Source organism: Oryx dammah, unplaced genomic scaffold (assembly GCF_014754425.2).
Source record: "Oryx dammah isolate SB20612 unplaced genomic scaffold, SCBI_Odam_1.1 HiC_scaffold_29, whole genome shotgun sequence".
Taxonomy (NCBI): Eukaryota; Metazoa; Chordata; class Mammalia; order Artiodactyla; family Bovidae; genus Oryx; species Oryx dammah.
In genome coordinates, this window is record NW_024070213.1 from 294,005 (window position 1) to 313,475 (window position 19,471).

The 19,471-nt window shown below is 68.0% G+C and overlaps 1 protein-coding gene across 5 annotated transcripts in view; it reads left to right on the forward strand.

Annotated features, from left to right (window-relative positions):
- Positions 1-19,471, forward strand: part of SBF1 (SET binding factor 1) — a 30,465-nt gene that overhangs the window by 638 nt on the left and 10,356 nt on the right. The window contains exons 2-36 of one of the 5 annotated variants that reach the window (XM_040233559.1): positions 5,901-5,986; positions 6,305-6,442; positions 6,645-6,803; positions 6,888-6,998; positions 7,585-7,690; positions 7,788-7,920; positions 8,003-8,111; positions 8,215-8,328; positions 8,623-8,700; positions 8,818-8,931; positions 9,001-9,129; positions 9,211-9,309; positions 9,397-9,601; positions 9,681-9,793; positions 10,609-10,758; positions 11,045-11,113; positions 11,189-11,347; positions 11,417-11,682; positions 11,764-11,936; positions 12,015-12,088; positions 12,161-12,356; positions 12,566-12,693; positions 13,244-13,422; positions 13,506-13,642; positions 13,749-13,956; positions 14,043-14,239; positions 14,346-14,483; positions 16,681-16,758; positions 17,020-17,192; positions 17,269-17,448; positions 17,907-18,008; positions 18,146-18,331; positions 18,400-18,526; positions 18,665-18,795; positions 18,865-19,095. In XM_040233559.1, coding sequence (XP_040089493.1) covers positions 5,901-5,986; positions 6,305-6,442; positions 6,645-6,803; positions 6,888-6,998; positions 7,585-7,690; positions 7,788-7,920; positions 8,003-8,111; positions 8,215-8,328; positions 8,623-8,700; positions 8,818-8,931; positions 9,001-9,129; positions 9,211-9,309; positions 9,397-9,601; positions 9,681-9,793; positions 10,609-10,758; positions 11,045-11,113; positions 11,189-11,347; positions 11,417-11,682; positions 11,764-11,936; positions 12,015-12,088; positions 12,161-12,356; positions 12,566-12,693; positions 13,244-13,422; positions 13,506-13,642; positions 13,749-13,956; positions 14,043-14,239; positions 14,346-14,483; positions 16,681-16,758; positions 17,020-17,192; positions 17,269-17,448; positions 17,907-18,008; positions 18,146-18,331; positions 18,400-18,526; positions 18,665-18,795; positions 18,865-19,095 — 4,976 coding nt within the window. Of the gene's footprint in view, positions 1-5,900; positions 5,987-6,304; positions 6,443-6,644; positions 6,804-6,887; positions 6,999-7,584; positions 7,691-7,787; positions 7,921-8,002; positions 8,112-8,214; positions 8,329-8,622; positions 8,701-8,817; positions 8,932-9,000; positions 9,130-9,210; positions 9,310-9,396; positions 9,602-9,680; positions 9,794-10,608; positions 10,759-11,044; positions 11,114-11,188; positions 11,683-11,763; positions 11,937-12,014; positions 12,089-12,160; positions 12,357-12,565; positions 12,694-13,243; positions 13,423-13,505; positions 13,643-13,748; positions 13,957-14,042; positions 14,240-14,345; positions 14,484-16,680; positions 16,759-17,019; positions 17,193-17,268; positions 17,449-17,906; positions 18,009-18,145; positions 18,332-18,399; positions 18,527-18,664; positions 18,796-18,864; positions 19,096-19,471 lie in introns of those variants that run through there. The other 4 variants (XM_040233563.1, XM_040233558.1, XM_040233562.1 and 1 more) reach the window with 4 other exon arrangements.

Below are 19,471 nucleotides of genomic sequence, written 5' to 3' on the forward strand. Positions count from 1 at the left end.
CACGGGGGCCGGCCTCCCCGACGTGGGCCGCGCGGCGTGACGGGGCGGGCCGAGCTCGCCGGCCGCCGTCAGGGCAGAGGCGGCCCGGCCGCGCCTCGGCGTCGCCGGGAGGCGGGAGGGCCCCGGGCGGCTCGGCCTGCGCCTCCCAGATGGGTGGGACGGGCTCCCTTCGCGGGGGCCGACCGCCGGACGGCTCTGCCTCCAGGGGCACGGGCCGCTCAGTCCGCTGCAAGCCCCTTCCCTGACCCCCGGGGCCGCTGGCCTGGAGCCTGTGGCCCCTGTGCCGTGTCTCAGGCCCAGGAGGCTGGGGGGGCTGCAGACGGGGTTGTGGCTCGGGGACTGGTTCTTGAAGAGGCGGCGTTTGAGCCGGAATTCGGAGGACATCGGCAAGAACTGTGGGGAGGAGAGAGAAGAGTGTTCCTGGCCAAGGGCCTGCCCGCCAAGCCTGGGTGAGAGCGCGGCCTGGTGCCCGTGGCCGGGGGCTCCGTGTCTCGGATCACCACCTGTGTCTGAGAACCCTCCAGCCCAGGGGGTAGGAAAAAGCCTGACGATGACATCAGCATCGGCCGTGGAGACGTCGGCGTTGGGGAGCGCACTCGGCGTGCCAGGCCCTGCTCTGCCCTTTGCGTGAATGAGTGCGTTTCCTCCTCCCGGCAGCCCGCCGAGGGTTCCCTGTCGTTGCCCCCATCCGTACACTGCAGTCCGGGCAGAGAGGTTGAGTGCCTGGTCTCAGCCACTACAGAGGGAGCGGGACTCCCGCCCAAGCTAGCCCGGAGCCTCGCTGTGGCTCAGACCCCAGCTGCAGGAGGGCAGGCACGGCCTCCGGGGGCGGGGGGTGGGGGGGGGTTGGGGACGGCTGTGTGGTCAGGGTGGGGCTGAGCCTTGAGCCTGAGGGTGGGGTCAAGACCCCCAGTCTACCCTGCTTCTTGACACCCTGGCTGCTGCTGTCGCCCTCCTTGCCTTGCCTCTCCCGGAGCCTGCGCCTGCTGGGCCCCCACCCTCCTCACTCCCTTTCGCACAGCGCGCCTCTACCTGTCCTGTCCGCCCGACACCCTGGGTGTCAGGGACGGCGTTCTGGGCCGGGACCAGTCGTCCTCGCCGTGCTGCCTGCACGTGGAGGCTGTGAGTGTCCCACAGGCCCAGACGGAGAGCTGTCTTCTCCAGGACACGTGGGGTGGGGCAGCGAGAAGGCTGTACCACCTGCGGCAGGGGGTGCACAGGGTCTGGGGCGACCGGGCTGGGTGAGGTGCGGCCCCAGCATGGGGGTCCCAGGACTGCATAAGCAGTGTGGGCTTGGGGGCTGAGATCGCCGCAGGCTGTGCGGAGAGGCTGAGGAGGCAGAAGCCGGGGGAGTGCATGTCAGGGAGGGGAAGGGCAGCCTCGGTGGGCTCCACGACAAGCTGGCTGGAGCCACGCAGGCGGTGGGCCCCCGCAGAGTAAGTGGCCTCTGAGCGGGACAGGGGAGAAGGCTGGTGCCGCAGTGCCTGGCACCCTGAGTGACAGGAAGGAGTCTTAAGGTGTCCCCTGCAGTAGGGCTGGGGGCCGTGGAACCCCCTCACCGCTACCTTCCGGGACTGGAGCTGGCCATCTGCTTTGGCCACCTCGCCTCAGGGCCTTCCTCGGCAGGACTGGTCCAGCCTGTGAGGAGCAAGCCCCCAGGCTGCAGCAGAGGCGCGCAGCCTGAGGCCCCGGCCTGAGCTCTCGATGCCTCTGTGACCTCGGGCCAGTCTTTCGGCCTCTGCGCCTCCGTCTCCTCTTCTGGTGGCGGGGTGAGTCACAGAGGCCTCCCCACCAGCTGCCATGGGCTCGGGAGGGCACGCACACTTGCCACGCTCACACGGCAGGCTCCAGGAAGTGACGGGCGTCTTGTTAACGCTGAGCCGCACACGTGCGGACGCTCGCGGCAGTGGGCGCCTCTGCTGGAGCTGGAGGGCCCCTGCCTGCTGGCAGGCCTCGGCCTCGAGCCCAGGGCCACGGGGCCTTTGGGTTCAGTGGGGAGGGTAGGCGTGGTGGGTGTCTTGTCCCTGGCTGGCACCTGGACATCTTGCTTGCCTGAGGGAGTATCCTGGTTTTGTGGGGCTACCTGACTGAAGGCTCTAGGTAGCAGGGCAGGGAGGGGCTGGGGTGGGCCCTTTCCATTCATCTCAGAGGCTGCAGGCTCCTCTGCTGCTGAGTTGGCGGTGCTCCTCACGGAGGACCTGGGTTTAGCATATTTTACAACCTGGCCCAGCTCTGGGGACATCATGGGGGCCAGAGAGCCCCCCATGCCCATTTCCTAGCCACGGTGGTCTTGTCTGAGGAGAGGGCTCTCCAGCCCTGGCCTCACTCCTGACCGCGCTGAGCTGGTCACCTCTCCCCACCCATGGCCATGCCCCTCTCTGGAGCAGGTCGGAGCTGTTTGGGCTGGCCGGGGCTGGGAGCCCGAAGGGTCCAAAGCCTCGGGTCAGAGCCAGGCTTGTCTGACCGGCAGGTTGGAGAGGCTGTAGCCCCTCTGCCGAGTCCTGCGCTGTGGCCTCGGGGGAGCGGTGGGGGGCCCTGTGTTGAGGTCTGGGGGGTGGACCAGCAGGAGGGTGCTGTCCTTCTGACAGCCGGGCTGGTCTCTGGGCATGAGCGCTGAGTGGGGGGGTGGCCAAGCAGGCTGCCACCCTTCCGTCGCCTCTGCCCCCAGCACTTGCTGGCCTGGGCTGGCCCGGGCATCGGAGCCTGGCACTGGTGACGGCGTTGCTGGGGATGACAGACGCGCGCTCTGTGTTCCCCCCGCGGGGTTGACTGTGCGGAGAATGGCTGCAGGAGGAAGCACGGCACTGCCTGCGTCTCAGGGGGCCTCTGTGTCCTTCCTCCAGGCCCCCAGAGGCCGGCCCTGCGCCGCCCTGCCGTGCTGGCTGCGTTAGTCCTGTCCCGGGTGGGAGGGGGTTGGGTGTCCTCTCTTCTGTCTACCCGAGGTGGGGCAGGAACTTCAGCTGCTCGAGGTCCCCTCCGTGGCCTCAGGAGCTGGGGTTGAGGGTGCTGGGCAATGTGGCAAATACCCTCCATCCCCGGAATGCAGGCCTGCAGCCGGGTTGCAGCCGGGCCCCTGTTGGCACAGAGTGGAGGTGTGGGCTGGGGTCTCAGAGGAGGGCGAGGGCATCAGGGGAGGCCCGTGGCGCGCCTGGTGTGCTTGGGGCTCGGGAAGCTGCCCGCACGTCCCCCCAGGAGCCGGTCTGCCTGTGGGGTGGGAGGAGCGGCCGAGGCTGGTTAGCCCGAGGGCTGCGGGCACAGGATGGAGCTTCTTGGAGGCCTCTCTGGCTGGCAGGTGCCCCAGGAACCCCAGAAGGCAGTGGCTGGGGGTGGGAGGTTCCTGGGTCCCGCCGCAGCCCTGGTGCGTGGGCAGGGTTCGGAGAGCTGGCTTGAGGAGGTGATGCTCATTGGGCTGAGGCCTGAGGGCCAGGTTTGGGGCTGGCGTGGCTCAGGGGAGGAGCTGGTGGGGGTCTGCTCACCGCCCCGCCGGCGCCCCAGCCCCCGCTGCCCCTCACCTCTGTCGGTGCGGGGGAGGGCTCTGGGTCTAGGAAAGCCTGCTCTTTGGAGGCAGAGCCTGCTCTGGGAGTTGACGCTCTGCAGGATGGGGGGCCCGTGGCCGGTTCCTCTGCCTTCTGCCCAGGGAGGGGGCGTGGGGAACGCCCTCTGCAGGCCGCCTGCCCCCACGCTGGGGGATGCGGGGGGGGGGGGGCAGGGGCTGCCGTCCTCACCCGCGCACCCCCTCCTCCTGTTGCCTCGTGGCAAGAACTGGGTGAGCCCTGGGTGCGGTTTGGGGCTGCACACAAGCGGGCTCTGGGGGCGTGGATGGGAGGAGCCCCGTGCAGGGTGCCTGGGCTTGTTGAGGGCAGCCCTCGGAGTGGGCCTGGAGGGCCCGGGTGTGGGTGTGTCTGTGTCTGTGTGTCTGGGTGTGGCAGCAACAGGCACCTGTCCTCCCCACCCTGGCTTGTCTGCCACCTTGGTTGGTGTCAGTGGGGGAGGGGAGGGCAGCAGGAAGCTGAGGTTTTGTGAGTCAGAGTCACAGCCCTGCTCCCTCCCCAGCCAGCAGCCACCTACCTGCTGCCGGCCTTCTTCCTGGAGGGTGGTGGGCTCGGAGTGCAGCCCCAATCGCCTGCCCTCTGGGGTCCTGCGGGGTGCTGGGGTCTGTTTGCCAGCGCCCTTGGGTCCAGGCCCCAGCTGTGTCTGAGGCTTACTGTCCGTTCAGGTTTGGGCTGGCTGGACGTGGCACCGTGTCTTGCAGGCCCACAGAGGCTGCATGCTTTGGCTTTCCTGCCCTCGCTTTGCCCCTGCTTCTCTGCCGCCTTGGGCGGCAGTCGAGGCTGGTCTGAGCAGACGGTGGGACCTGCTTGAGGGTGGGACGTGAAGGTAAAGGGATTTTGTCTTTCCTGCTTGAGCTGCTGCCTTGCTGGGTCAGAGACCCCTGTTCATCCTCCTCGAGTTCTGTGAGGAAAGTGGTTCCCTGACTGGGCCCGCATCACGCCTCCAGATTTGGCTCCCCGGAGGGTGGGCAGGAGGGAGGGGTCTCCAGCTGGCCCTGCTCATGTGGGCTGGACTGGGAACAGTCCCTTGCGCCTGGAGGGGGTCTCTGGGGAACACGTGGGAGCTAGGAGGCTGGGGGTGCAGGGACATGCCCTTCTCCCAGTCCAGGGGGCCCAGGGCCGCACACAGCCATGTGGTGTGTGCACGGTGGGTGTGCGTGGTGGTCCATGTGGGCAGGGGGCAGAGCTGTGCCCACCAGCTTCAGGGCTCAGGAAAGCCTTCCTGTCCTTCCTGCCAGCCCCACCTCTCTCTGGCCTTCTTCTGGGACCTTTGCTGGTCCTGTCTGCCTCTGAGGCAGCAGGACCATGCAGCATTTGGGGGCCATAGGCACAGGTGGTCCTTCTCGGGCACCCACATCGGTGTGAGACCTTTGTCGGGCTGGCGGGTGAGGGGAGGCAGGGCTGTGGGCCGAGGGCCTGAGCCGGGGGCTGGCCGTGGGGTCGGGAACAGCTCTCCCCTTCTGGAGCTGGCTCGCTGGGGGTGCTCTGACTTGGGGAGTGGGCGTGGGGGTGGGACCTGGGGCCAGGGACCGAGGGTGGGCGGGTTGAGCTCCCTTTGCTGCCATCCCCTGGGCCAGGGCACCTGCGTTCTTTTTTTTGTTTTTTTGAGGCACTCATAGCTTTTTAAAATTTCCGGGTCATTAAAGTTTTTTTTTTTCGATTATGGTAAATGTATAACGCTGTGTTAAGTTTCTGCTGTGGAGGAAAGTGAATTAACTATTCAGATGGTAAAGAATCCGCCTGCAACGCAGGAGACCTTGGTTCAGTCCCTGGGTTGGGAAGATCCCCTGGAGAAGGGAGCGGCAACCGACTCCAGTGTTCCAGCCTGGAGACTCTCACGGACAGAGGAGCCTGCAGGGCTACGGTCCCTGGGGTCGCAAGGAGTCGGGCATGACTGAGCCAGTAACACTACCGCAGTTTTACAGCCTCTGCTCGTGAGGGTCACTGCAGGGCGCTGGGCCGTTTGCTGTGCTCTGCAGCAGACCCCGGTCGGTTACCTGTTTCTGTTGGCTGTGTGCAGGCTTCAGTCCCAATCTCCCACTGTATCCATCTGCCCTGCCCCTGGCAGCCATCAGCTTGGTTTCTACTCTGTGGGGAGGCCCAGGTGCTCTTGGAGACCCCGACCCACAGCCGGGCTCCTCTCCACCCCCCTGGTGGCCCTGGGCTGCAGGGCCCAGCAGCGTCTCCTCACGCGATCATCTTTAGGGACACCGTAGGTCTGGGAGCTGAGGCTGCTCTGCTGCCAGATGAGGGCAGGTGGGAGAGGCGGCTCCGCTTGGGCCCTCGAGGCTCCTGTTGCGTGGGGTTGTGGGGCTCCGGCGGTGCCCTGACCCCTGCTCTTGTCCTCAGGGAGTGGGGAAGGCCAGGGCCAGATCCTGCAGCGCTTCCCGGAGAAGGACTGGGAGGACAACCCATTCCCTCAGGGCATCGAGCTGGTGAGTGGGGCGCCCCAGAGCCTGGGGCTGGGGGTGCCAAGGCGGCGGGGCAGACGCTGCAGGCCCCCACAGTGCCTGGCCCTGCTGGGTACAGGGCGACCTCCCTGCCTCACGCTGGGGGCCTGTCCCGCGTCCCAGGGTCCTCGCCCCTACGGAGCGGCCAGAGGCTCTTCCCTCCTCCTGTGGGCAGGGTGCTGAGCTCCGGGAGGCAAGGCACTTGGGTGGCAGAGCCCGCTGTCCCCTGGTGCTGGGCCCAGCCTGCGGCCCCTTGAGTGCTGGAGGCAGCAGGCACTGACGCTGGCCCGCCCTCCCTCCCAGTTCTGCCAGCCCAGTGGGTGGCAGCTGTGTCCTGAGCGGAGCCCGCCCACCTTCTTCGTCGCTGTCCTCACCGACATCAACTCCGAGCGGCACTACTGTGCCTGCCTGACCTTCTGGGAGCCTGTGGAGCTCACGCAGGTCAGCCCGCCAGGCCACCCTCTGGCTGCGGACGCCCCCCCGCCCCCTCGCCATGCACGTCTCTCCCTGTCTGTCTCTGGTCCTCCGCCCCGCAGAGGCTGCACTTTCCAGCTTGCCAGGCCCATCTGTGTCCCCTGGACCCCCCCACACACACCGGGCTCGGGGATGTGCCTGGACCCTGGCAGACAGCTTCTGTCCGCAGGAAGGTCCGTGTGCCCGGGACGGCACCGAGCGGGATGAGGAGGCCGATGAGGGGGGCCCAGGGGCACTGCCCGCCCCGACGCCCGGCCCGCCCGGCCAGCTGTTTGCTCCAAAGACGCTGGTGTTGGTTTCACGGCTGGACCACGTGGAGGTGTTCAGGGTGAGGCGGGCAGCTGGCTCCCCAGGTCAGCCGTGGGGCGCTCTCGCTGGCTGGACCGTCACCCCCAGCCTGTGGTCCTTGCAGAACAGCCTTGGCCTCATTTACACCATCCACGTGGAGGGTCTGAACGTGGGCCTGGAGAACGTGGTCGGGAACCTGCTGACGTGCGTCGTCCCCTTGGCCGGGGGCTCGCAGGTGGGTTGGGGGGCAGACCGTCACCTGCAGCCTCAGGCCCACGTCATGTCCGAGGCCACGGGGTGGGGCCTGGAGGCCCTCGGGGTCTCGCCTGGTGGAGCGCCCGGCCTTGGATGCCCTCCTGTGTCAGGGCCGCTGGCAGCTGCCGCCCCCCGTGGCCCTGCCTGCTTCGTGTCCTGGTTCATGCCTGGCTCCACCCACACCTGTGTGCTCTGCCCGCGTGTTCTGCGGGTGTGCCTGTCTTTGGTTGTCGGTGCCCCTGTCTGTGCCCCCGCGTGTGGGTGTGTCTAACCGTGTCTCTCTGCCTGTCTGTCCTGTGCAGCTGGACTCTGGTGAGGATGGAGTGGTACGGACTGTTTGTTTCTTCTGCCCACTTAGGCCCCATCCTCACCCCAGGTCAGAGGCCCAAAGTTTTCTCTGGAGCGCTGCTTGGGCCGGCAGAAGCCGGGCTTGGCCTTTGCCCCTGCCCATCCCTGCCAGTCCCACCTGGGGGTCTCTCCACCCCCCAGGCTCTCCTGAGGCTGTGGAGCCCGGGGCTGACGCAGGTCTGGTCGGAGCAGCTGAGCCCTGGCCCCTCTCCCTGCAGAGAACCATCTCTTTGGGCGCTGGGGACCGGCAGGTCATTCAGACCCCACTCAGCGACTCGCTGCCCATCAGCCGCTGCAGCGTGGCCCTGCTGTTCCGCCAGCTGGGTGAGCCTGGCCCCCCCGCACAGTGCCCCCTCCGCCCGCCCGGCCGGTGGGCCGAGGCTGCCCTGCGCACCGGGCCCCTAAGCCCATCTCCCCGCAGGCATCACCAACGTGCTGTCCCTGTTCTGCGCGGCGCTCACCGAACACAAGGTGCTCTTCCTGTCGCGGAGCTACCAGCGGCTCTCGGACGCCTGCCGGGGCCTCCTGGCGCTGCTGTTCCCACTCAGATACAGGTGCCTCCTCAGTGCCGCCCCTGGCCCCTCTGCCCGCCCCGACCCTCGCGGGGCGGCCGCACTGAGCCCCGGCCTGTTGCAGCTTCACCTACGTGCCCATCCTGCCGGCGCAGCTCCTGGAGGTGCTCAGCACGCCCACGCCCTTCATCATCGGCGTCAACGCCGCCTTCCAGGCAGAGGCCCAAGAGCTGGTGAGGCCTGCTCGGGGCCTGCCTTGCTGCTCCGGGCCGGGCCGACCCCTGGCCCTGCCGAGCGGCCCGTGGTCCCTGACCTCTCGCTCCCTTTGCTGCACAGCTGGACGTGATTGTCGCTGATCTAGATGGTGGGACGGTGACTGTCCCCGAGTGTGTGCACATCCCTCCCCTGCCTGAGCCCCTGCAGAGTCAGACACACAGCATCCTGAGCATGGTGAGGCGGCAGCGGGGCCGCGGCGGGGCCGCACGGTGGGCAGGGGGCCCGATGGTGAGGCCGCGGCGGGGCCGACGGTGGGCAGGGGGCCCGATGGTGAGGGGGCCCGATGGTGAGGCGGCGGTGGGGCCGCGGCGGGCCCGACGGTGAGCAGGGAGCCCGATGGTGAGGCGGCGGGGCCAACGGTGGGGAGGGGGCCCGATGGTGAGGCGGCGGCGGGGCCGCACGGTGGGCAGGGATCCCCGGGGCCTGGGGCTGGTGTGCAGCCGGCCCTGGTCCTTGCTGCCTCCGCAGGTCCTGGATCCGGAGCTGGAGCTGGCTGATCTTGCCTTCCCTCCGCCTACGACATCCGTTTCCTCCCTGAAGATGCAGGTGGGTGTCACTGCAGCTCTGGGCCCCAGCCGCTGAGCCCTGGAGGAGGTGCAGGGGCGGGTGTGGGGGGTGCGGGCAGGAGGGCGGGGCGGGCACTCAGCCGCGCGTGTGCCCCAGGACAAGGAGCTGCGCGCCGTCTTCCTGCGGCTCTTCGCTCAGCTCCTGCAAGGCTACCGCTGGTGTCTGCACATGGTCCGCATTCACCCGGAGCCCGTCATCCGCTTCCATAAGGTGGGCGCCGGGCGGGGCGCGGGTGGGCAGAGAGGGGTGCCCGAGGGCTGACTTCTTCATGCACCCCAGGCAGCTTTCCTGGGTCAGCGTGGGCTGGTGGAGGATGATTTCCTGATGAAGGTGCTGGAGGGCATGGCCTTCGCAGGCTTCGTGTCAGAGCGTGGGGTCCCCTACCGCCCGACGGACCTGTTTGATGAGGTGCGCCCCCACCCCAGCCGGGAGGAGCCCCCCCGCCCCATCCCGCCCTAGCCAGCCCTCCTGACTCTGCTCCGCACCCAGCTGGTGGCCCATGAAGTCGCTCGGATGCGGGCAGATGAGAACCACCCCCAGCGAGTTCTGCGTCACGTCAAGGAACTAGCCGAGCAGCTCTACAAGAACGTAAGGCGGGCGACGCGAGCTGTGGGCTGGTCTGGCGAGGCCACCTTGCCGCCCCGGCGCTCGCCCACCCTGCCTGTGTGCCCCCAGGAGAACCCGTACCCAGCTGTGGCTATGCACAAGGTGCAGCGGCCGGGCGAGGCCAGCCACCTGCGGCGGGCACCCCGGCCCTTCCCCCGGCTGGACGAGGGCACGGTGCAGTGGATCGTGGATCAGGCCGCCGCCAAGATGCAGGGCGCGCCCCCAGCTGTGAAGGCTGAGAAGAGGACCACTGTGCCCTCGGGGCCGCCCATGAGTGCGTAGCCGGGAGGGGAGCGTGCGTGTGGCTGAGAGCTGGCGTGAGGTCAGAGGCGAGCCTGTTGTCTGCTCCCCAGCGGCCATCGTGGAGCGGAGTGGCGGGCTGCATGGCAACAGCGCGCGCCGGCTGGAGGTGGTCCGGAACTGCATCTCCTACGTGTTCGAGGGGAAGATGCTGGAGGCCAAGAAGGTGAGGGGTGCCAGGCGCTCCGTGTGGCTGCTCTGGGCCGGGGTGGCAGCTCCCAGAGGAGCCCTGGCCCTCCTCCCATGGGCCACTGGCGGGAGCCAGGCAGGCGAGAAGGGTGGGTGGACGCCAGGCCTGGGTCCCCCTCCCTCCAGCTCAGAGCAGCTGGACGTGGCCTGCAGGGGGATTTCCTTCAGCGTTTAAGTATCAGAACACGTTAAGGGTTTCTCTCTCTCTGACGGGAAGTAGTGTGGACGTGCGTGCGTCTGTGTGTTTGTCTGTTCTGATTTGTGGAAGGTGGAGGTCACTTGGCGTTCCACCCTGTGGCGTCCACTGGCGCTTGCGGCCTCAGGACAGTCAGCTGAGTCTGCCTCGTGTGTCGTGGCTGTGTGGTTGTCCGTGAGGCACTTGGTGCTCACACCAGCCCCTCACTGGGTTCCTGATCGTTTCAGAGAGAATGGTAGCCAACAGAGGTCCGAGCGCGGCCCTTCTGAGCCTGCGGTGCTGAGCTGGCTGCTGGCACGTGTGTTCTGGGCACAGGGCCTGGCCGGCCACGGGGTCACCTCCTTGGCACGCTGGCCGTGTGGTGAGCCACGTGTGGGCAGGGCTGGCTACACTGGAGTGTCAGTCTCTTTTGGGCAGTGAAGTGCCGAGGCTGGTGCAGACCGGACCTGAGTGGCTTCCAGCCTCCTCTGAGCGGAGAGCCTGTGCTCCGGCCACCACCTCCGGGCCGGGCCTTCCCCGTGCCTCCCTCCAGACCCACAGGGCCCGGCGGGGGTCCCCACAGGCTGGAGCCCTGACCCCTGGGGTTCTGTCCGCAGCTGCTCCCGGCTGTGCTGAGGGCCCTGAAAGGGCGGGCGGCCCGCCGCTGCCTGGCCCAGGAGCTGCACCTGCACGTGCAGCAGAGCCGGGCCGTGCTGGACCACCAGCAGTTCGACTTTGTGGTCCGCATGATGAACTGCTGCCTGCAGGTGAGGCCGGGCTCCACAGGCTGCTGGCGCGGGGGCCGCAGGGCGGGGGCGGGCAGGGCTCTCCCAGCTGGCCCGCGAGGGGGCCTCTTCTGGCAGCGCGGCGGCTGGGAGGCCCTGGTCTGCTGCTGAGGGCGGCCTAGGAGGGCCCACGTGCAGAGGCCTCAGCCTCTGGGCAGCTCTGGGGACTGGTGCAGACAGTCCAGGGACAGCGGGAGGTGCTGCTCTGGGCGGTGGTGCCGGTGGGGGGGCGCACTGGGCAGGGTTCCGACACCCCTGGCTGCTGCAGGACTGCACCTCCCTGGATGAGCACGGCATCGCAGCTGCTTTGCTGCCCCTGGTCACTGCCTTCTGCCGGGTGAGTGCTGGGGTGGCCAGGGTCTTCCCCTGCCCACTCCGGCTTCCCCCGCTGACTCCCACTGGGCCTCTGCAGAAGCTGAGCCCAGGGGTGACGCAGTTTGCATACAGCTGTGTGCAGGAGCATGTGGTCTGGAGCACGCCGCAGTTCTGGGAGGCCATGTTCTACGGGGACGTGCAGACCCACATCCGGGCCCTTTACCTGGAGCCTGCTGAGGACCGAGACCCCTTCTTGGTGTGTGGGGGCTCCCTGGGCCGGGGGATGGGTGGGCCTGGCTCTCTCTCACCTGTGGCCCTGCGGCAGGTAGGGGAGGCACCCGTGCAGGAGGACGAGCGCTCTGCCCTGGATGTGGCGTCTGAGCAGAGGCGCCTGTGGCCCACGCTGAGCCGGGAGAAGCAGCAAGAGTTGGTGCAGAAGGAGGAGAGCACTGTCTTCAGCCAGGCCATCCACTACGCCAACCGCATGAGCTACCTGCTTCTGCCCCTGGACAGCAGCAAGAGCCGCCTGCTTCGGGAGCGCGCGGGGCTGGGCGAGCTCGAGAGCGCCAGCAACAGCCTCGTCACCAACAGGTGGGGCCTGGCCTGGGGCGGGGGATGGGTGGCGTGAGCCTCAGGCTGGGGCCGGCGCCCACTGTGCCACTCGCTGGCCAGCATGGCGGGCAGCGTGGCGGAGAGCTATGACACGGAGAGCGGCTTCGAGGACGCAGAGACCTGTGATGTGGCCGGGGCTGTGGTCCGCTTCATCAACCGCTTTGTGGACAAGGTCTGCACGGAGAGCGGGGTCACCAGTGACCACCTCAAGGGGCTACACGTCATGGTGCCAGGTACGGGGGTCTGGGCCTGGAAACACTCCCCTTGGGTGGGTGGGCCCAGGCCCTGGCGTGAGGACCGCTCTCCCCCAGACATCGTCCAGATGCACATCGAGACCCTGGAGGCCGTGCACAGAGAGAGCAAGAGGCTGCCCCCCATCCAGAAGGTGAGGGGGCGCCGCGGGGGCCGGGCCCAGGACCTGGCCGTGTCCTGAGGCAACGCTCCCCTCCCCAAACAGCCCAAACTGCTTCGGCCACGCCTGCTGCCCGGAGAGGAGTGTGTGCTGGACGGCCTTCGCGTCTACCTGTTGCCCGACGGGCGAGAGGAGGGCGCGGGGGGGCCCGGAGGCGGCCCTGCGCTGCTGCCGGCCGAGGGCGCCGTGTTCCTCACCACATACCGGGTCATCTTCACGGGGATGCCCACCGACCCCCTGGGTGAGCCTCGGGGCCTCTGCGCCCACCCTGCCCTTGCCTCCCCTCTCCTCCTAGGTCCCTGGGTGAGGGGGACTTTCTCTGCCCCTCCCTCTCCCGCCTCGGGAGTGGGGGAGGTCTGTGGAGACAGGCTGTTGTCTGCCCCGTGGCCCTGGTCCCCTGAGGCTCTGTGGCCCCTCCCCTCCCTGACTCTGCACCCGGCCTGTTCCCAGTGGGGGAGCAGGTGGTGGTCCGCTCCTTCCCGGTGGCTGCGCTCACCAAGGAGAAGCGCATCAGCGTCCAGACCCCTGTGGACCAGCTCCTGCAGGACGGGCTGCAGCTGCGCTCCTGCACCTTCCAGGTGGGCGGGGGTCTGCGGGCCCCTCGTGCCGTCCGCACGGGCGGCAGCGGCGCCGGCACCGAGCCCTCTGCGGCCCTGATCTGTGCGGGGGCCGCGGCGCCTCGGCGCGGGGTCCTCTGCCCGTGCCACGGGCTGGTTGTCGGGACTATCTCGTGTGTGAGGCTAGGCCCCCGGATCCGGGTCGCGTGCGCTGCGTGAGCACGCCTGACTGAAACCCCTGCGGAGGGCGTGCACACAAAGACTGGGTCGTCTGTCTGCAGCTGCGTGCGGTTTGGGGAGCGGACCCTCCGTTAGCCCTGTGTCCTTGGGCTGCTCCCTCAGGGGTGTCCGTCTCTGGATGCAGAGGCGAGACTGACTCTCTCAGTCCCGTGGTAGACCCAGCCGCCTTCTCCGGGGCCCTTCTGGCCATAGGGCTGTCCCCCGTCCACCCTGTTAGAAACCCTCGCGTTCCAGTGATGCAGCGTGGGCTGTCCTGGAGGCCTGTCTGCCTCGGTGGCTGGGCTCAGGCCCATGGGCCGTCCAGCCTCTGAGGCCCCCCCGTCTGACGCAGCTGCTGAAGATGGCATTTGACGAGGAGGTGGGGTCTGACAGCGCTGAGCTCTTCCGCAAGCAGCTGCACAAGCTGCGGTACCCACCAGACATCCGAGGCACGTTCGCACTCACCCTGGGTTCTGCCCACACCCCCGGCCGGCCACCCCGAGTCACCAAGGACAAGGGACCTTCCTTCAGGTAGGGGGCTGGGCCCAAAGGCCAGCACACTGTGTGTGTCCCCCGTCCATCTCATCGCGGTGGCCGTGCTCTCCCACCCCCAGGACCCTATCCAGGAACCTGGTGAAGAACGCCAAGAAGACTATCGGGCGGCAGTATGTCACTCGGAAGAAGTACAACCCCCCCAGCTGGGAGCACCGGGGCCAGCCGCCCCCGGAGGACCAGGAGGATGAGATCTCTGGTGGGGGTGGGGAGCCCTGGGTGGTCTGGGTGAAGGCCTTCCCGTGGAGGGTAGGGGACCTGGGAGGTCTGAGAGTGACGAGCCCTGTGTGCCTGGTCTGCCCCAGTTTCGGAGGAGCTGGAGCCCAGCACGCTGACGCCGTCCTCAGCCCTGAAGCCCTCGGACCGCATGACCATGAGCAGCCTGGTGGAGCGGGCGTGCTGCCGGGACTACCAGCGCCTGGGGCTGGGCACGCTGAGCAGCAGCCTGAGCCGGGCCAAGTCCGAGCCCTTCCGCATCTCTCCGGTGAACCGCATGTACGCCATCTGCCGCAGGTGAGCCCTGGCGCGGCCCCGGGGCGCTGGCTGTGGGTCCACAGTGGCTGCCGCCGCCCTCACCCGCCGCCGCTGCCTCCTCGCAGCTACCCTGGGCTGCTGATCGTGCCCCAGAGCATCCAGGACAACGCTCTGCAGCGCGTCTCCCGCTGCTACCGCCAGAACCGCTTTCCGGTGGTCTGCTGGCGCAGCGGGCGCTCCAAGGCTGTGTTGCTGCGCTCTGGAGGCCTGCACGGCAAGGGTGTCGTAGGTCTCTTCAAGGCCCAGAATGCGCCTTCTCCAGGTAGGCGCCCTGCTGCTGCTATGGCCCCGCCCCGCCCCCCTCGCCCTGCCTCCTGCCCCGCCCCAGGGCCCGGGGCCCCGCCCCCACCTACGCCTCCCCCCGCCAGGCCAGTCCCAGGCCGACTCCAGCAGCCTGGAACAGGAGAAGTATCTGCAGGCCGTAGTCAGCTCCATGCCGCGCTACGCGGATGCATCCGGCCGCAACACGCTCAGCGGCTTCTCCTCCGCCCACATGGGCAGCCATGGTGAGTGTGCTTGGACGGGAGGACTTGGGGGCAGTGGTGGCATTTATGGAGGGCAGGCCCGTAAGGGGGCAGTGTCAGGGTAGTGGGACCAGGTAAGTGTCCTGAGGCCCTGCTCTGACCGCTCCTTCGGGGGTTTGCAGAGGCGGCGGCAGGCCCAGGGCGTGCACCAGGGGCCATCCTGGGCCCTGCCATTCGCCCTCAGGGTACAGGTGCCGGGTGACCCGGGAGGTACTCGGTGCAGGAGAGCTTGCGATGCTGGGCACAGGGTCTGGTGTCCTGGGGTGGGAACGCTGTTGGGGGGGTGACCCGCGTGAGTGCCTGGCACTGGGAGAGGATTCTAGACACCCGTGAGGGCCCCAGGGCCTGCAGGCAGGGGAGGGGTGTGTGCTGGCAGGAACAGCCTCGCCCAGGGGCCTTGCTCGAGGCAGTCACCTCTACATCACGCTTACCCTCCCCCAGCCCCATCCCGCGCCCTGTCCCCCTCATCAAGGCCCTGTGACGGCCTCCTCCTTCCCTGCCCCCGTCTCCCCTCCTGGGCCCTCACGATGCTCTGGCCTCTGGTTTGTTCTCTTGGCCCACTGGGCCTCCCCCAGCTGCCATGTAACTCCTGTGGCTCCTCTGTGCTTGGGGCTTGGGGATCAGAGCCCTCTCAGTCTGTGCTTGGAGGGCTCCTCTGCCCACTCGAGGCACGAGGTCTGGGAAGCTGCCCACCCTCGGCCTGACTATGGCCCAGATGCTGGCCGGAGCCGACCTCCGCCTGTTTCTTAGCAGACGGGGTGACAGTGTCCACCTAGGCCCTGTGCACATCCGGAGCTGTCCTGGCGGTTGTGTGTGCAGTTGGCAGAGGTCACACGGGGGTCTCTTCTGTGTGAGACCCCCCCACCGCTTAACCCTGGCTGGTGCAGGCGTCACACCACCGGTTGCTTGTCACTCAGGCCTTCCTGATTCACCCCCTCCCTCAGACTTGTCTGCGCTTTCCTCTGCTGTGGCTCTAGCTGCCAGACGCGCTAGGGTCCTCAAGTGGGCTCTTGGGCTGGCACCGCCTGTGGGCCCAGCCTTCCAGAAGCCCAAGCATCTTCCTTGATTCTTCCCGCTGCCCACTCTTGAGTCCTGTGAGCTCACCACCCACGTCTGCAGCCCTCCCTGCGGTCAGTTGCCCCCACCCTGAGGCACAGGACCTGTGTCAGCTGTGGAAACGGGCATTCATTCCCCTGTCCTCGTGGTTAACGGGGATGCCGACCTAGGGAGGACCAGCCTTGGCATCCGCCCTTCTGAAGGGGCATGTACCTTACCCGTGTCTCTTCTCTGCTGGGAACGTCACTTCTAGTTTTTAGTTTTCCGTCCTTCAGTTCGTTTTACGGTCGTGCTGTTTTGCCTTCCGTCCCCTCCAGAGGTTCTGAGCAGCCCCTGAGGCAGCAGGCGCCCCCTCCGCAGGGCCTCTCGTCCCCTGTGCCTGGGTTTTCCCTGATGGGGCTTGTGGTGTGGCTGCCTGGTGCCCCCCAAGTTCCGGGAAGGGGCCATGCCCTCATTGCCCGGGGTGGACAGGGGCTCAGCTTACCTCAGCTGTGCCCAGTTCCGGTTCAGACTGTCGTGAAGACACAGAGTCCTTGCTGTGGGTGATGGTGCTTCCGCCTGCAGCGTGGTAGGCTGCCTTCATGCTCACCTCCCGTGGCCTGCACCCCACTCAGAGGAGAGGCAGGGCTTGGTGCTGGCTTTGGAACCCAGAGGCCAGTGCAGAACCTCGTCCTGCCAGCTCCCTGCACGTCCTGCCCACGAGCCTCGAACCTGCCTGTGTCCTGGATTGAACCAGCCTTGGAGGCCCCAGGCTGGGGGCCGCCTCCTCTCTGGGCCGCACTTCATGGGCTCCTCCTGCTGCTGTGTGCCTGGCAGGGAGTGCTGGGCGGCCACGCCATGAGCAGCCCTGGCAGCATCCATGGGCTGAGGGTGCAGAGGAGGCCCAGTGTCCGGCCTGTCCCCTCCCCTCTCTACCTACCGTTGGGTCCTCTGTCCCCTTGTTCGCCCTGGGGGCCCAGAGGGTCTTGGTGCTGACCCCCGCTGTCTCTGGCTCCCTGTGGCTCCCTGGGGCTTTGGGGCAACCCAGCCCTGCACGCAGTCCTCTCGGGCCACAGTCTCCCCCTCGCTGGGCGCCCCCCAGGCCTGGGGCCAGGCCTGAGCCTTCTCTCTGCTGTACCCCCAGTGCCCAGCCCCAGAGCCAGGGTCACCACGCTGTCCAACCCCATGGCGGCCTCGGCCTCCAGACGGACTGCGCCCCGAGGTACCGTACTGGCCACTCCGGCCGGCTCCCCCACACCTGGCCCCGATGGTCCCCACGGGACTGAGCGGTCACGGGCACTGACATCCCCATGTCTGGCACTAACGGCCCCACCTGACAGACTGGTGTAACCCAGCCCTCCCCACAGCCCTGGGCACTAACAGCCTGATGCCCCGAGTCCCGCCCTTGTCCTTCCTGGGAGCTCAGCCCTAGGTAAGTGTTGCCCTGGCCCCGGTCTGGCGCTTACCTCATTTCTCTGTGCAGGTAAATGGGGCAGCGTCCGGGCCAGTGGGCGCAGTGGTGGGCTCAGCACTGATGTGGGCTCCCGGCTAGCAGGCGTGGGCCCCCCCCAGGCCAACGGGGCCCCTGCTGACCCAGGCTTTCTGCGGCCGCAGCGTGCAGCCCTCTATATCATTGGAGACAAAGCCCAGCTGAAGGTGAGTGGGATGGGGTCCCAGGGCCAGGTGGGGATGTAAGGTCTGGGCCCGCCTCACCACGGTTGGCCTTTTCCAGGGTGTGCGGCCAGACCCCCTGCAGCAGTGGGAGCTGGTGCCCATTGAGGTGTTCGAGGCGCGGCAGGTGAAGGCGAGCTTCAAGAAGCTGCTGAAGGCCTGTGTCCCTGGCTGTCCTGCCACCGAGCCTGGTCCTGCCTCCTTCCTGCGCTCACTGGAAGACTCAGAGTGGCTCATCCAGGTCTCTCCCCTGCTCTGACCCCGCTGTGGGGGATGGCACTGGGAGGGGCTGCAGAAGCCACGGGGAGGGACTGTCCAGTGACCGCCTGGGTGCTCGGCCCCCCAGTTACCTAGGGCCTCAAGTGGGTGGGGTCTGGACTTGCTCACCGGCTTTGGGAGAAGGTCATGGCTGCTTCCCAGTGGTGGGAGGTGGACAGAGGTGGAGGCCAGGGCCCGGCCGTGTGGGCACCCTCTGCTCTGTCCTGGTGGGACTGGGCGTGTCAGGGAGGGCCACTTCTTCAGGCCCAGAAGGCGCTGACAGGTGGGCGGGAGGAGGGACGCACCCCTGCACCCTTTGGGCCTGTCCAGCCTTCCCACGGCACAGGCTGTCCTCTGGCGGGGGGCCCTGCACAACCACCTCTCCTGTGGATGTGTGGGGTCTGGGGCCCTGGGAGGTGCTGAGGGGTGCGGGCCCCGCAGATCCACAAGCTGCTGCAGGTGTCGGTGCTGGTGGTGGAGCTCCTGGACTCGGGCTCCTCCGTCCTGGTGAGCCTGGAGGACGGCTGGGACATCACCACGCAGGTGCGGGGCGGGGACATCACTCCGGTGTGTGGGGGGGGCGGGGCCGTCCCGCAGGGGCGCGGGGGGGGCGGGGACGTCACGCAGGTGCGCAGGGGGCGGGGTCCCCACGCCCTGCTGACCCTTGGTGCTGCGGGCAGGTGGTGTCTCTGGTGCAGCTGCTCTCAGACCCCTTCTACCGCACCCTGGAGGGCTTTCGTCTGCTGGTGGAGAAGGAGTGGCTGTCCTTCGGCCATCGCTTCAGCCACCGCGGCGCCCACACCCTAGCTGGGCAGAGCAGTGGCTTCACTCCAGTCTTCCTGCAGTTCCTGGACTGTGTACACCAGGTGAGTGGGTGGCCGCGGCTGGGGCTGCGCGTGCTGACCGCCCTCCGCTGACCCTGGCCTGCACACAGGTCCACCTGCAGTTCCCCATGGAGTTCGAGTTCAGCCCTTTCTACCTCAAGTTCCTTGGCTACCATCACGTGTCTCGCCGCTTCCGGACCTTCCTGCTGGACTCCGATTATGAACGCATTGAGCTGGGTACAGGGGCAGGGCGGCTGGGGACGGGAGGCGGTGGGCGCGGCCCGCTGGAGGGCGTGGCCCGCGGGTGGAGGGCGTGGTCTGCAGGAGGGGCGTAGTCGATAGCCCGGCGCTGCCCCGCCTCCCTCCCGCCCACAGGGCTGCTTTACGAGGAGAAGGGGGATCGCCGGGCCCCGCAGGCCTGCCGCTCGGTGTGGGAGTACGTGGAGCGGCTGAGCAAGCGGACGCCTGTGTTTTACAACTACATGTACGCGCCAGAGGACGCGGAGGTGAGCCGGGCCCCGGGCGAGGCGGCCGGGCCCCCCCACGCCCAGTGCTCACGCCAGGCCCGCCCCCAGGTCCTGCGGCCCTACAGCCACGTGTCCAACCTGAAGGTGTGGGACTTTTACACCGAGGAGACGCTGGCCGAGGGCCCCCCCTACGACTGGGAACTGGCGCAGGGGCCCCCTGAGCCCCCGGAGGAAGAGCGGCCAGATGGGGGTGCCCCCCAGAGCAGGCGCCGGGTGGTGTGGCCCTGCTATGACAGCCGGCCCAGAGCCCAGCCCGACGCCATCTCCCGGCTCCTGGAGGTGCGTATGGCCCCGGGGACTGGGAGTGGGCTCCCCCTCTCCCCTCACTGGCCTGCAGTGCCCATCCTGACTGGTGTCTGCAGGCAGCGGTGACCGAGGCTGTGGGGAACCCCCCCGTCCCCCGCCCCCCGCCCCCAGTCTCAGGAAGGTTTGGAGTCACCCAAGGGCGAGCGGGGTTTTCGCAGAACCTGTGTCTGTCCTCTGAAGACCCCTGCGCTCTCCTCGGCTGTGCACACCTCCGTGTGGACGGTGCTCTGCTGGGTTCCAGCTGCCTGGTGTCTCTTCAGAGAAGTTTGGGGTGGACTTTGAGGCCACCCTTGTTCTCTGCCAGACCTGGCGGGTGGGCACTGGAATAGAGGGGGCTGTGCGGTGGGCA